Consider the following 13,354-nt stretch of genomic DNA (forward strand, 5'->3'; position numbering starts at 1 on the left):
TCAATAAAAAATATCACTGGATATTTAAATAAGACTTGTACTTTGGGCTTAAAGGTTTAAGAAATACTTGGTTTCTAAAATCATAATAGAAAACTCCAATATTAATTAAACACAAATAACTCTAAATTATGCTTTCTGATGCTAAACAACTTCCTTCTCAGACATTAAAAATTCAATGAACTTATCTATGAAACATTAATTGTATGATGTATAAATCCTACCAAGAAACAATCAAATCCTAGAGTGTAGGAACCCCATTGTGATGACTGATGAACAAGATCGTCCTGACTTTTTCTTGAATTTCTTCTTAATTTTTGCTATTCAGTGAACAAGAAATCACTGTATGCAAGAATGCAAAATAAAATCTCACATGAAAACTTCAGTTTTCATAACCAAAGGTCATTTACATCCATCTCTGACAAATTCAACTGTCCTTCCTGACCCTTGTAGAAAAGTGTATGATTTCCATACAGCTGAGAAATTTAAACACCTCAACTAATTCCCCTGAAATCACAGTTATGAATGCCTTTGCTTTTGTGTCCATATTAACTTTTTCAAAAGTTACAGATGCTTTTTATTCATGCTTATCATTCCATATGAATATGTGCTCTGTCAGAAATGTTAATGCCCCAAACAACAAAGACATGGCCAGCTGGGGGTTCAGGAGGCTATGGTAACAGCGCATGGTGATAACTCGACAGAGCAGGCTACAGAACTGAGGACAAAGGTCCAATTTGGTAAAGCCCAACGCAGACAATTATAACTGGAAAAGCAACTTTCCTCTGCTTTTACTTACACAGGTTGTGCTTTCAATCTGAGATACATACAAATTTGTATTTTAAGGAATGTGTTTGAATTCTACAGTGGGAAATCAAGTGGAGTCACACTAATCAAGCCATAAACCATGACACACCCAATCAAAACTCCAAATATTTTTGGTATTGAAAAGTAAGGAAAGGGAGTATTTGTGAAGTAAAAATTGTTTTTTCCTGACAGACTTCAGCTGCATCTACTGCCTGTGGTTCCCTGAAAAATAAAGAGAAAACTAGACTCCATTCATGAGAAAATCTCATAGCTTCCACAAACCATGAAAAAATATCTAAATATTTATCTTATTTCGCTAAATTTAGAGATGAAACAGAAAGGCAGTAATTTTAGTTTTGTCTTTTAAATTTCAGTTTTTAAAGCTCCCCTCTTTCCTTCTTTTAAAAGCAATTAGGTATTAATGATGAGAAATTTGAGCACCTGTGTTTACCATCAGTGGCTTTTCCTTGAGCTGGGCCAGCAGGCACCTCAGCTGGAGACAACTGAATGTGTCTCTTGCTTGCAACTATTTGAAAGTAGTATTTATATCAAATAGTACATAATAGGGAATGAAAGAGTCACTTGAATATAATAGATAAAAATACAATATTGCTTCCCAGAAACATGAGAGAAAAAACAGTTTGGTTATGAATGATAAATTATGACACTGAATGAAAAAAAAAAACGCTCAAATACAAGCACATTTTTGTTTAACCTAAAATACTTCAGCTATCATCTTTGAATGTCTGTGCATGCCAATATGTTTTAAAGCTGCTTTGCTTTTTTATCTAGTTAAAGTGTTAGTGAATTTTAAAACTCCTCTGACACTGAAATTCAAACAGTTACTTTTAGTACCACAGAACTATGTTAGGACAAGCAGTTTGCACAAGGTTTGAGGTTTTCTGGAAAATAAAGTCCAAGAGTGTTGTACATTGAAAGCAAGGTGGTCCCAAAATTTAAATGTGCATTTTTAGGTTTTTCATTTTCCACTAACCTATCAATCTCCTGCTATTTTCAAGTGACAGTTCATAATATGTGGTAACCTCTTTTAGGGATAGCCATGTGGGATGAGTCTAAATTAATGCCTTTCAGAAAAAGAGAGCCACTTTCCTTCTAGGACACAAACTGCATGGTAGGAACCAACAAAAGAAATGGATCAAGGATCATTCTGATTATTTTTTAAAGATATGGCTTGAATTTATAATCAGGAAAATAGTACACTTTATTTTTAAAGATTTTATTTATTTATTTGACAGGCCCCTGGGATCTTGACCTGAGCCGAAGACAGACACTTAACAACGGAGCCACCTGTAAATAGTGGACTTTGAAAGAAGAGCGGAAGTCCAGAAAAGGCAACTAAATGATCAAGCAAATGGAGGCCAACTGAGATGACAATGTGAAAATGTGCCAGGTACCATCCACCACCATAACTAAAAGTCTTTAGTCTACTCTGTGGAAAAATTTCAGAGTAAATACTGTGATATTTCAGGAACTTGGTCATTATATCTTCAATTCAAATTTCACCTCCCTTACTTCTGACTTATGTACCTTTGGGAAAATCCCTTCACCTCAGTTGCTCATCTATAAAATCAGGACTGGACAGATTCCAGAGCCTTTGCCTCTGCATGGTGCCCCCACTCTTATCTTCTTCATTGTCACCTCGCCTGTCCCCTTTCTCTTGGCCTAAACCATACTCCAGATTCTACAGTCTTGCAAGCATAGCCCTGGACTCTGTGCCCTCACCTGGCTACTGTCCTTCCTTTCTCCACCACAGGCCCTACAAGAAGAATGTCTTGGGGTCCGAACAGTCAACCCCAAATCACTTGCTCAGGTTATCTGGCTAGTTAGTTACAGACTAACTGCCATGCCTAAAGTATTCAGCAAAGCTCATCACCAAATGCTTAGCTGGGAAATAAAAAAGCTCTTGTTTTGGCTTCACCCTCCCTGATGGTTTTGAAGCACGTAGCACTGTTTACTTTTCTTGGCTCCTTATCCCCTTTCTTTCCTCAACTTTTCGGAACTGACTCTTTCTGGGTTCTTTTTCTATTTCCCTGACTTAGCTTTCCTGGTGACATTATCTCATTCCTTTTTCTTTACAGTGATTTCCCCCCCTAAGGTTCCATCCTTGGACCTAGGTTTTAACTTGCAAAGTCCATAACATTTTCATGGATGATCTAAAACTCCACACCCACATTTTTTTTTTTTTAACTTTTAGACAATTGAAGATTCACATGCACTCGTAAGAAATAACACAGAGAGATCCCAAATAGCCTTCATTCCCCTGGTAATATCTTACATAGTATAGCTATAGTACAGTATCACAATCAGGAAATTTTGATTGGTATTTTGATATGATATGCCATATTTGTTATCTTTCATCAATATTCAGAGTTTACGCATTTCATGAGTATTTCACATGTACAGGTGATATACCTACCTTTGGACTCACATCTCAAAGCCCAGAGATAGGCTTTTGTCCTTCCAGGAAGAAGGTGGTTGAGGAGATCATATAGCAGTTCCTAATCCTGACAATACCCACATATTCTAAAATAGGCCCCCTGCCATCAGCAGAGTGATCCTCAAACTGTAGCATGCAAATCCCTACCTCTCTACAATGCTCTCCTAGTCTGCAACCCTCCACGAGATCCTTTCAAAGTCTGCCCATCCTTCTAAGTCTGGCTTAGGTCCTTCCTCACAGGAACCCGCCACAGTGCTACTGGTTCATGAATGAGTCCTGCGTTAATCCTGTCTCTCTAGTTACATGTAAAGTTCTTCTGGGGTAGAAATGAGACTTTTTCTATGGGTCTCATAGGTCTAGAGAAACATATAGGTCCTCAATACAAAATTCAACTAAGATAGGAAAAGAGAGAGGGGGCGAAGAAACAGAAAAAAAGAAGCAAGGCAGGCAGAGCTTACTATCACAGAGGAGTCTAGAAAGCAGAAACAAGTTAATTTTTAAAAATAACGTAGCAAGCATGGGCAAAGGCTACAATCTTTCTTTTTCCCACCCATGAGAATTATTATTCTGAAGAATCTCACCCTCTTCAACTGTGAGCAGGTTTCCCAAATCTGCTGAAGAATGATACTGGACTGGCTCGGAATTCTTCACATTTGCCAGTGGCAGGAAAGGATCGTAATCCGGGGAGGACAGGTCAGCCAGGGTCAGTGTGTAGTGACTCTGCTGGGTGTATGTGCTTGAGCCACAAACACAGCAGTGCAGAACCTGTGAGAAACAGAAGGGAATGTGTGCCATGGATGTGACTAACCCCCTGTCCCTGACAACCTGCCAAACCACAACAGCACTTAGGAGGCAGGTAATACTTGATAGGGTTGGTAATACTTGAATACCTTTCCATTCTAAAACATCTTCTTGCTATTTGCAAGATTATTCTGCTCCTTTTACAACAACGCCAATAAATATATTCTCAAGATGAAAGGAAAGTGAAAGTTAAAAAGTGCTTATTTTGCCATTCTAGGTGGGAGCACACAGCTAAGTCCTGCTGTGGCCCACCAGAATGTTCATAGAACTTCTTTTTATGGTCCAAAGCTCTACTACCCAAATACGCATCAACAGTAGGACAGATACATAAATCATGGCATACTCTCATTGTGTATTACCAAACAGCAGTGAGTGAAAGATTATTCACAACAGTATAAATGAATCCCTCAGAAATAATGCTGAGTGAAGGACATCAGACACAGAAGCACATACTGCATAATTTCAGCCATACAAAGTACAAAAAAATCTACACTGTTAGACAGGCAGGCAGTACCCCAGGTGTGTGTATGGAGATAGTGACTAGTAGGGAGGCATGATGGGGACTTCTGGGATACCAAGACTATTTAGTTTCTGCAGTTGGGATCTGGTTTCACAGGTGTAACCACTTTGTGAAAATCCATCAAGAAGAACTTATGACTGATATAGTTTTCTGGATGCATATTATACTTCAATAAAAAGTTTCCTTTAAAAATACAATAATATTATTCAGTAAATTTGTGAATTGTGTTAACGAGGAGGTGACTTTTTTATTGGTAAAACAATTTTAAGAGAAATCTTTAAACAACAACAAAAAAAAACACTAGAAAAGAGATAAATTTAAATGACTGTGGCTACTTTATTTGGTCGAGCCAGGGCTCACATGGGTTTATAAGCCACAAAGATGACAGAAGTATCTAATGAATCCTAACAGAGTTATTAAAAGTTTTGATCACTAAAGAAACAACTTAAAAATACGCAATACTTTTTAGTAGAATTTCAACCATGTTAAGTGTCTTTTTCCCTTGTGTTTAATACATTTTTAAAAAAGGCAACCAAGTAATAAGTTAATGACTTGGAATATTTTTTTTTTTAAAGGTTATTAGTAGTGGCGCCTGGGTGGCTCAGTCAGTTAAGCATCTGCCTTCTGCTCAAGTCATGATCTCAGGGTCCTGGGATCAAGCCCCACGTCAGGGTTCCTACTCAGTGGGGAGCCTGCTTCTCCCTCTGCCTCTGCTGTTCCCCCTGCTTGTGCTCTCTCACTCACTTTCTCACAAATAAATAAAATCTTTAAAAAAAGTAAAGGTTTTAAGTTATAAATATAAATTATATTTGGCATACATATATTGGCATATGTAAATAAACATTATAAGTATAAATCATAAATTATTTATAACCTTTATAAAAGTAAAGATTATAAATTAGTAAAGGTTTGTTACTAAAACAATACGCAGAATTGTCTCTACCTAGTAGTAATTATTCAATGATACACAAACGCTAAATTCATAAATAAGGCTTTCACAGGAGGGAATGTAAAGCCAATACAGAAGGATAATATAAAGGGTCCAGAGCAAACACCAAACCTAGGCATCAGTAGGGGGTGAAATTCAAATATTTTAAGTACTATAAAAATGACGAGGCTAAATACTTTGAAGTGATATATTTCCTTTATTTATTTCTTAAGACTCGGGGTGTCTTGGTGGCTTAGTTGGTTAAGTGTCAGCTCAGGTCATGATCTCAGGGTCCTGGGATGGAGCCCTGAGTGGAGTTCCCTGCTCAGTGGGGGAGCCTGCTTCTTCCTCTCCTCCCTGCTTGTGCCCTCTCTCACTATCTCTGTCTCTTTCTCTCAAATAAATAAAAAATCTTAAAAAAATTTATTTCTTAAAATCTTTTAAAGCAAAGAGAGTACTGTGTCCTTTATACTTCTTCTTTTGATAAGCAGATTTTGTCAAACTACAGCTGTAAATATTCCTACAACATCAACAGTTCTTTTTAAAATGAAGTACAGATAGACCATGTTACATGAAAATTGACGGGGGTCGGGGAGCGGTGGTTTCTGGTCAAACCGCAGTTGTTTAAAGATGGAAGTCATGTGAAAATGCAAGCTTCTTTCACTGAGTAACCATTGCTTCTCTACAAGAATATCTGCTCTGTTTTCACTCCTTAAATTATTCTTTTCTTTTAAAATGTTTCAGCCCCCAAATATGCTTTTCAAAAGGGCACAAATAAGTAAATGTATAGAACATATTTTGTTAATTCTCTGATGCTTAAGTCTATACTCTATGTCCCTGAGGCCCAAATAGAGACTCACCCTGTAGATATAATCCAACAAAGGGGCTCTGGACGAGTGCTGCTCTTCCAGGGCCGCTGTGGACACTGGGTGGAGGAGGGTGCTCACTGGCAATGCCATGCACCAGTCCAAGAGGCAGAGTAGCAAGGACACAATAAACTGGAAGAGGAAACAGGCCCAGTAACATATATTGCAATCCTTCAAACTTTGCTACATGTAATAGCAAACAAGAGAACAGTCCCTACACAATAATAATTATTCAGTGGACACACAAATGCACAAGAAATGAATGAATAAAGTTTTCACAGGGGAGACCATTAGGACCAATACAGAAGAAAACTACAAAGGATATCCCTACATAGAACATTATTTATAATTTTGTCTTATGTTAAAAAAAAAAAAAAAATCCAACCTCTGGAAAAAACTTAGCTGATGTGCCACCTACCTTTTTATCTGTTTCCACTGAGGAGTACTCTGCACTTGGTAGAAGAAAAGCAATTGTGGCCACAAGGATCTGCATAAAAAAGACAAACCCCCAATGAAACAGACCATAGCAATAGTTTGGGAAACTATATGATAAGAGTCCCAAAATGGCCTTGCACTAAACCCAGCTTGGTGCCAACTTGCTAGAGGAAGGTGATTAAAAAGCAGAGAGCCAGTTTAGAGCTCCCTGTGGTCCTGAAAATCAGGAGAAAGTGACAGACCCACACCTAGTCTCCACTCTACCCTACCAGTGCTGAAATTGGGGGCCCCAGAGGAAGGGACATTTCTCTCTGTGGTCACACAAGTCCTATCATCAGTCTCCATACTTTACACAATGAAAGTAAAAAACATTTTCAAAAATAACTATGAAAATACTACCATTTGATTTTCTTATAAACCATTCATGTCTCTATCTCTTGTCCTGGTGTAAGCACCCCTTGTATTCTCAAAGATATTTCTCTTTTGATGATAAACTGTAAGTGATCTTTGAACAACCCGGGTATTTTGGTGCTGACCACCCCTCCGCCGGGCACAGTAAAAATCCATGTATAAATTTTGACTTCCCCCCAATTTAACTACTATTAGCTGACTGCAGGCCAGAAGTGTCATCAATAACATAAATGGATGATCAACACATATTTTGTATGTTATATATATTCTACGCTGTAGACTTACAATAAAGTAAGCTAGTGAAAAGAAAATGTTAAGAAAATCATAAGGAAGAGAAAATGTATTTACAGTCCTCTATCCAAAAAAAATCCACATACAAATTGACTTATGCAGCTCAAACCCATGTTGTTCAAGGGTCAACTATACGTAGTTGCCCTAGAACACAACTTTACAACTTGCAGCATCTGATATTCCTATGTCCAGAGCTCCAAACTCTAGGTCACCTAAAGTCTCCCTGAGAGAACAAAGTGATCTCACTGGTGAAATCTACCTAGGGCTGAGAGAAAATAAATCAATATCACTTTTTCTTTCCCTGTAATACCACACAGAGATAAGTCAAATTTCCTTGAAGAGTTACCACTGCATGTGTAAAGAACAGGGCATGTTTCAGAAAGGGCAGCTTTCAAAACTGGCAGGAATGGATGTGCCTCATATGCAGGCACTTACAGAGGGGAGGGTACCTCTTCTGTACAGGCAAGCACCCTCAGATATAACCGGCCTCCAGGATATCATCACTGGGATGATTCTTTCTGCTCCTTCTGTCCTTTTCTCCCAACAACTACCCCCCTACCCCCGCCCGCGGGTATTAGAGTAGTAATCTCATTACAACTGGGTAATCACGCTATGGCAGAAAGCGTGGTCCAGGGCTTCAGTCTGGAAGAGACTCCTGTTTCACACAACAGTCCCCCTGCCCCCCGCCCCTGCACGGAGGGCATCATAACCAGCTGCCTACTCCTTGTTGGCACCATCCAAATTACTCTCGATGAATGAAGCCCAATCTACAAAAGGTCTCTTTGTTGTGGTCGTGTCTGCTTTTCAAACTCCCCAAGTGTGAGACTCTGCCCTGAACACTGGTGGCTTCTTTACGTAGTGCCTGAAATCACAGCTGAGAAGAGCCAGTGCGATTTAATCTTAAAACGAATGACTCGTATGGCAATGTAATAGACAGTTCTCTAACAATTATTTGAGTATCTGTAATTCATTAAATACCGAATAGAGTGAGAGGGAAAGGCTTATGTTTTAGCATTACAGGAAAAGACTTACTTCTGCAATTTTCCGAGGCAGAGAGGTTTCAAACATCTGAAGCTTTTCCCAGTAGGAAACCAGCAACTGAAGAACATCACAGGCCACCTGAGCCACGATTTTGTTAGAAAACTATAAAAGGAAACGAAACCCCAAACAAAAGGATTGAACTTAACACGTACATTTGTCCTAAGGAAGAAAAGAAGAGGCATTTCTTTCTAGCGATGTTTAGGGATACGTTTTCTTGTCTGGCATTCAATTTTTGAAAAATGTGTCCTGGTACCAGATAGTTTGTGTATGATCATCATCCTGTAACTGCCTCTTGTCCAGACTAGCTGTATTAACTTACTTAAAGTTCTACAGAAATAAGTAGCTGTTGTTCAGTCATAGGAAAATTAAAACCATAATTTCAGATGCCTCATGCAGATCGCATAGATTATAGTTTTGACAACTAGAGGAAATTAAAATTAAAATTAAAATTAAAATTAAAATTAAAATGTCCAGTCCACTACTGAGTATACCCTATGTGCTGGACCTTTTACAAGAATTTTCCTCATTTCTGCATTGATAAATCCACACTAGCAGCTCTGCAAGGTAGACGTGATCTTCATTTTACACCTGGAGAAATGGACTGAGCAAGTGACTTTCTGTCTTCTAAAATTAAACTGAACGTCCACATGTAATGTACTAAGAAATGCGAAACTTTGACGACTCCAAGAACATAATTCATAAGCTCTAGTGTATTCAATTACTTTGAGTATGTTTTCGGAGTCTGGAGTGTGTCCAAGGTCCTCTGGATGCTCCCAGTTCTTGCAAGATGGCATGTCAATAGGGGAGGGATGGTGCCTACAAGGGCTGTTGGCTGGGGTGGATGAAACAGATGAAGGCACCCTGCGCCTCTCTCCCTGGCCAGAACCTGGGACTACTCTGCTAGCCATACCTCATTATCTACAGAAGAAAGATTTGTCACCGATTTGGGAGAACCTCTGGATATGTGGCTTTGGGAAACCTCTGGATACATAGCTTAGTTATTTCCTTGCCAGGAGTTCCAAGTCCCAAGAAGCACATCCTAATTGACCTCAGCACCACACAGATACATAAAAGTCAACATTTAGTATCTCAGTGTAAATGCACAGGAAAAGGAAGAAGTTAGGGCAAAGGGGATTCATTTGAATTCAATAGGATAAACACTTCTTGATTGCCCTTTTCTGGTAGGCACCAGGGCAAGAGGGTCTGTGCTCAAGGGGCTCTTCAGAGCCTGGCCTCTAGGCCTCAGGGGAACCTGATGCTCATAGGCTTCTTTCAATCCCTCAAATACTCAGGCTTGCTTCTGCCCCAGGGCCTTTGTACTTGCTCCCTGCTTTGCCTGGGACACTCATTCCCCAGGTCTACATGTTGCTGGCACTGCCACATCTTTCAGATCATGGCCCTAAATGTCTCCTCTATGAGGCCACCATGCCCATCCAAAGGAGTGGCAGCCCATCTGCTCCCGCTCTTCAGCTTCATCCTGTTTCCCACTTATAGTTCCCTTATGGCATTAAGGGCTATCAAGCTGATCTTTGGTATTTGTCTGCCTATTCTTTCATGTGTTTAATTTTTCCACATCTCATTCACCATTCATCATCTCATATCACTCATTCATCATTCCTAACGTCTCGCACAGCCCCCTGAGGAGAAGCACAAGGTGAGTCTGAGGTGAAGATGGAACCGAGGGAGTGAAGAACATGAGTAGGCACTGGGTGTGTTTCTGTTGCATCACAGTGGTCAAGTCATGGGGTGGAAGCAGAAGGCTGGCATGGCTCTTACATCTAAAAGATGGAAGCACACAAGAGGATGATGAGGAAATGAGAGCTATGGTAGACCAGACAATAAGACTCTGGGCAGAGAGGGGTAAGGTGTGAGAGAGGGGGCAGACCACAAAGAGGACGGGCTGGGGGTGGGCAGGAGAGCTGAGCCTAGCCTGGAAGGAGGCAGAGAAAGAGTGTCTCTGTGTAGGCAGCGGGCAGCAGGGCCCTGCGGCAAGCAAGGCTAGGCTGGAGGGCTGCAAGTGGAGTGGTATTAGTCACACGTGAATGCTGTGGGCTGTGGCAGGGAATTAATCGCTCACTCCGCACATACTCACGGAACAAGGACAATGTGCCAGCACTGATGGTGACACATGGTAGCTACACTTGTGGTGGGCATGGCAGAACTCACAGGTTGTTGAATCACTTTATGTTCTATACCTGAAACTAACATCACATTATGTGTCAGCTATACTCAAATTAAAAAAAAAAAATGCAATAGACCCACTCCCTCCAAAAACCATACGGGGAAAAGAATTCTGGGAAATGCTGTCCAGGCTCAGCTAAACTGACAAGTACTAAGGCCACAGCTCCCCTGCTGCCCCAACAGCGCACTCTGCTCCATGTACCATCTTGCTCTTCAAATGTATACCAGTTCATGTGCACCTCAGGGCCTTGGTACTTGGTGCTCCTTCTGCCTGGAGTGCCCCTTCCCCAGACACTGCCTACCTCCTTCTCACTATTCATTTCTGCACTCACAGGCCACCTCCTCCCACTACAGAGGGAGGACCTTCTGCTTCTGGACGCTCTCTAAAGTGAACATGTGTAGTTGCTTGGCCAGTGTCAATTTCCCCCTCTCTCCTTAACTAATAGTAGATCTTTTTCCAGGTGCAAGTCCTCTCTCCCAGTTCCAGGAATGTGCCCTAACTGACTGAAATGAATCAAAAGATTTTATTCCCAGCCTCAGTCACTGGCAAAAGGATGAGCAAGAAACCTTGGCTAATGCGTCTCAGTACCACTTACTAGAATGCTGTGAGGGAAGTCCTGCTGAACATGAACAAGGACATGCAGGACCCTGACTCCTACTGGCAGACATCCTCCAACTCTACGGGCATCCCACCCTAAAAGGAAGCCATCTCTGTGGACTACAGAGCAGAAGACTCAGACAATTAGGTCAGTGTTGATGCTGTTCACCTCCTGGATCAACCAGACTCAAACTCTTCCATACCCATGTATTTTCCAGCTTTAAGAACCAATACATTCTCATGTTGTTTGAGCCAAAAAAGAAGAGCAAAGCACAGGGCACAAGATGAACAGGGCAGATATCGTCCCTACTCTGAAAGACTGACAATCTTGGGAATAGGCAGGGACCTCTTTGTGTATATTCCTGAATGCCATGCTTAGTACTCTAGTTTGTGGGTGACTTGGTCAGGGCTTGTATTGACAGATTCCTCTGGTGGCAGTATGGAGGACAGATCTGTGGGGGCCAGACTAGGGCTATGGGGTTGGAGGACACCCAGAGGCTCAGTTATTAGCATAGGGACCCAGCCTGGGTGAGGGATGGCCCTAGGGCAGCAGGACTCTATGACCGAAGATGGGGCTGGGGTAAGGAGGAGGAGACAGTTAATGATGTCTCCTAAGATGGGGTAAAAGAAGGAGAAACAGGCGAGGCTGAGGGTAGGGGCTCAGGCTGGGCTGGGGAGGCAAGGTTGGCAGCTCACCTGAGCCAGAGCCAAAGGTGACATGCTAGTGCCCTTGGCCAACATCCTGGATGGGATACCTAAGTAACTACAGCTCAGGCTTAGAACACTTACCTGCCACCCGTGCTGCCCACAATACCCCACCAGACACAAGTAGCTGGGTGGAAATCTGCAGGTGCCTATGCAGTGCACTGCTCTCATTTACTGCTGAGCTACAGGCTGGTTTTCATTGATACCCCCTGGGGAGCATTTCCCAGCCTTCTCTGACATGCCTTCCCACATCAGATGGAACACCCAGGTCAATCTTGTCAAGTGTTCCTGAAGGGCAGGGTCAGAGCAGAGTGGTACCCAGAACAATGTGGAAACCATAAGGCAGGAAGCCCTTGCAGGGCTCATGCTCCCTGTGCTGCTGGGGCTGGGCCTCCTCCTAGCAGGCCCTGAGGCTCCCTGAGGCCCCTCTTCTAGAGCTGTTCCTTGTGGCCATGCTTTCCCTGCTAGGCCCTCAGTTCTCTGAGATTTATGTGCCACCTCCTTCAGTAAAAGTACCAACTGGGACAGGAACACAGACATCAGAGGGAGGCAGGCAGGGAGCTGTCCCAGGGTCCTGGAATTACATCTGTGAGTTTCCCTCTGCTATTCCTAACAGTTAAAGGGAGGCTGATTTGGCCAATCTTGGCCCTCTGATCTCTTCACAATTCAAAATGGAGTGAGTTTCTTGGCCTTCTTTAGTTGCCTTCTCTCTTATTTCTAAAATGGGGAGAGCCAGAGCACCTACAGGGACGGGGCTTCCACCAGACAGTCCCTGCACTGTGCTGGGATGCCTCTGGCAGAGTCTGGGCTCCATGCATTCTTTCTCTGGTGCCTTATGTTTGTCCTCATCATTACGGAAAAGTAAAGACATTTTTGAAAATGTGGAGACCTACAGACCTACAACGACAAAATGTAAGCCCTCATATCCTTCTACTTTTGTTATCAATTTCCATCTCCCTTCTGTACTACATAGAACCATACAGGGTAGAAGGATAGCTATATCACTGTATCTACGTATCTCCAACATTCTCGGACACCACTGAGCTATTGACAGCTTTTCCAGGAAAGGGGGAGAGGTGGGGAGGCCACACTACATTCAACATTTGAAAAACAGATCTTTAGAATTGAGGAAAGAGGATATTAAAAAAATTAGACTCTGCATAGATATACAATTGCCAACTTTTTTTCACTTTAATAGTTACATATGAATATTTCACCGTAGCTTCTGCAATTGTGTCAAAGTCCAGACAAGGGGCCAGGGTGTCCTGGGTTTGACCCTGGCCAACTCTTTACTCCCCAATCAGCTCATTTTCCA

General features: G+C 41.7%; 1 protein-coding gene across 9 annotated transcripts in view; it reads right to left on the reverse strand.

Moving 5' to 3' along the window:
• The window catches only part of RALGAPA2 (Ral GTPase activating protein catalytic subunit alpha 2), a 311,877-nt gene that overhangs the window by 115,069 nt on the left and 183,454 nt on the right, over positions 1 to 13,354 (reverse strand). For all 9 annotated transcript variants that reach the window (XM_032859300.1, XM_032859299.1, XM_032859298.1 and 6 more), the window contains 4 exons: positions 8,547 to 8,657; positions 6,796 to 6,864; positions 6,372 to 6,509; positions 3,844 to 4,027 (listed from right to left, as the gene is read on the reverse strand). In XM_032859300.1, coding sequence (XP_032715191.1) covers positions 3,844 to 4,027; positions 6,372 to 6,509; positions 6,796 to 6,864; positions 8,547 to 8,657 — 502 coding nt within the window. The remainder of the gene's footprint in view (positions 1 to 3,843; positions 4,028 to 6,371; positions 6,510 to 6,795; positions 6,865 to 8,546; positions 8,658 to 13,354) is intronic.

This window comes from Lontra canadensis, unplaced genomic scaffold, assembly GCF_010015895.1.
Source record: "Lontra canadensis isolate GAN:19392208 unplaced genomic scaffold, GSC_riverotter_1.0 scaffold16, whole genome shotgun sequence".
NCBI lineage: Eukaryota > Metazoa > Chordata > Mammalia > Carnivora > Mustelidae > Lontra > Lontra canadensis.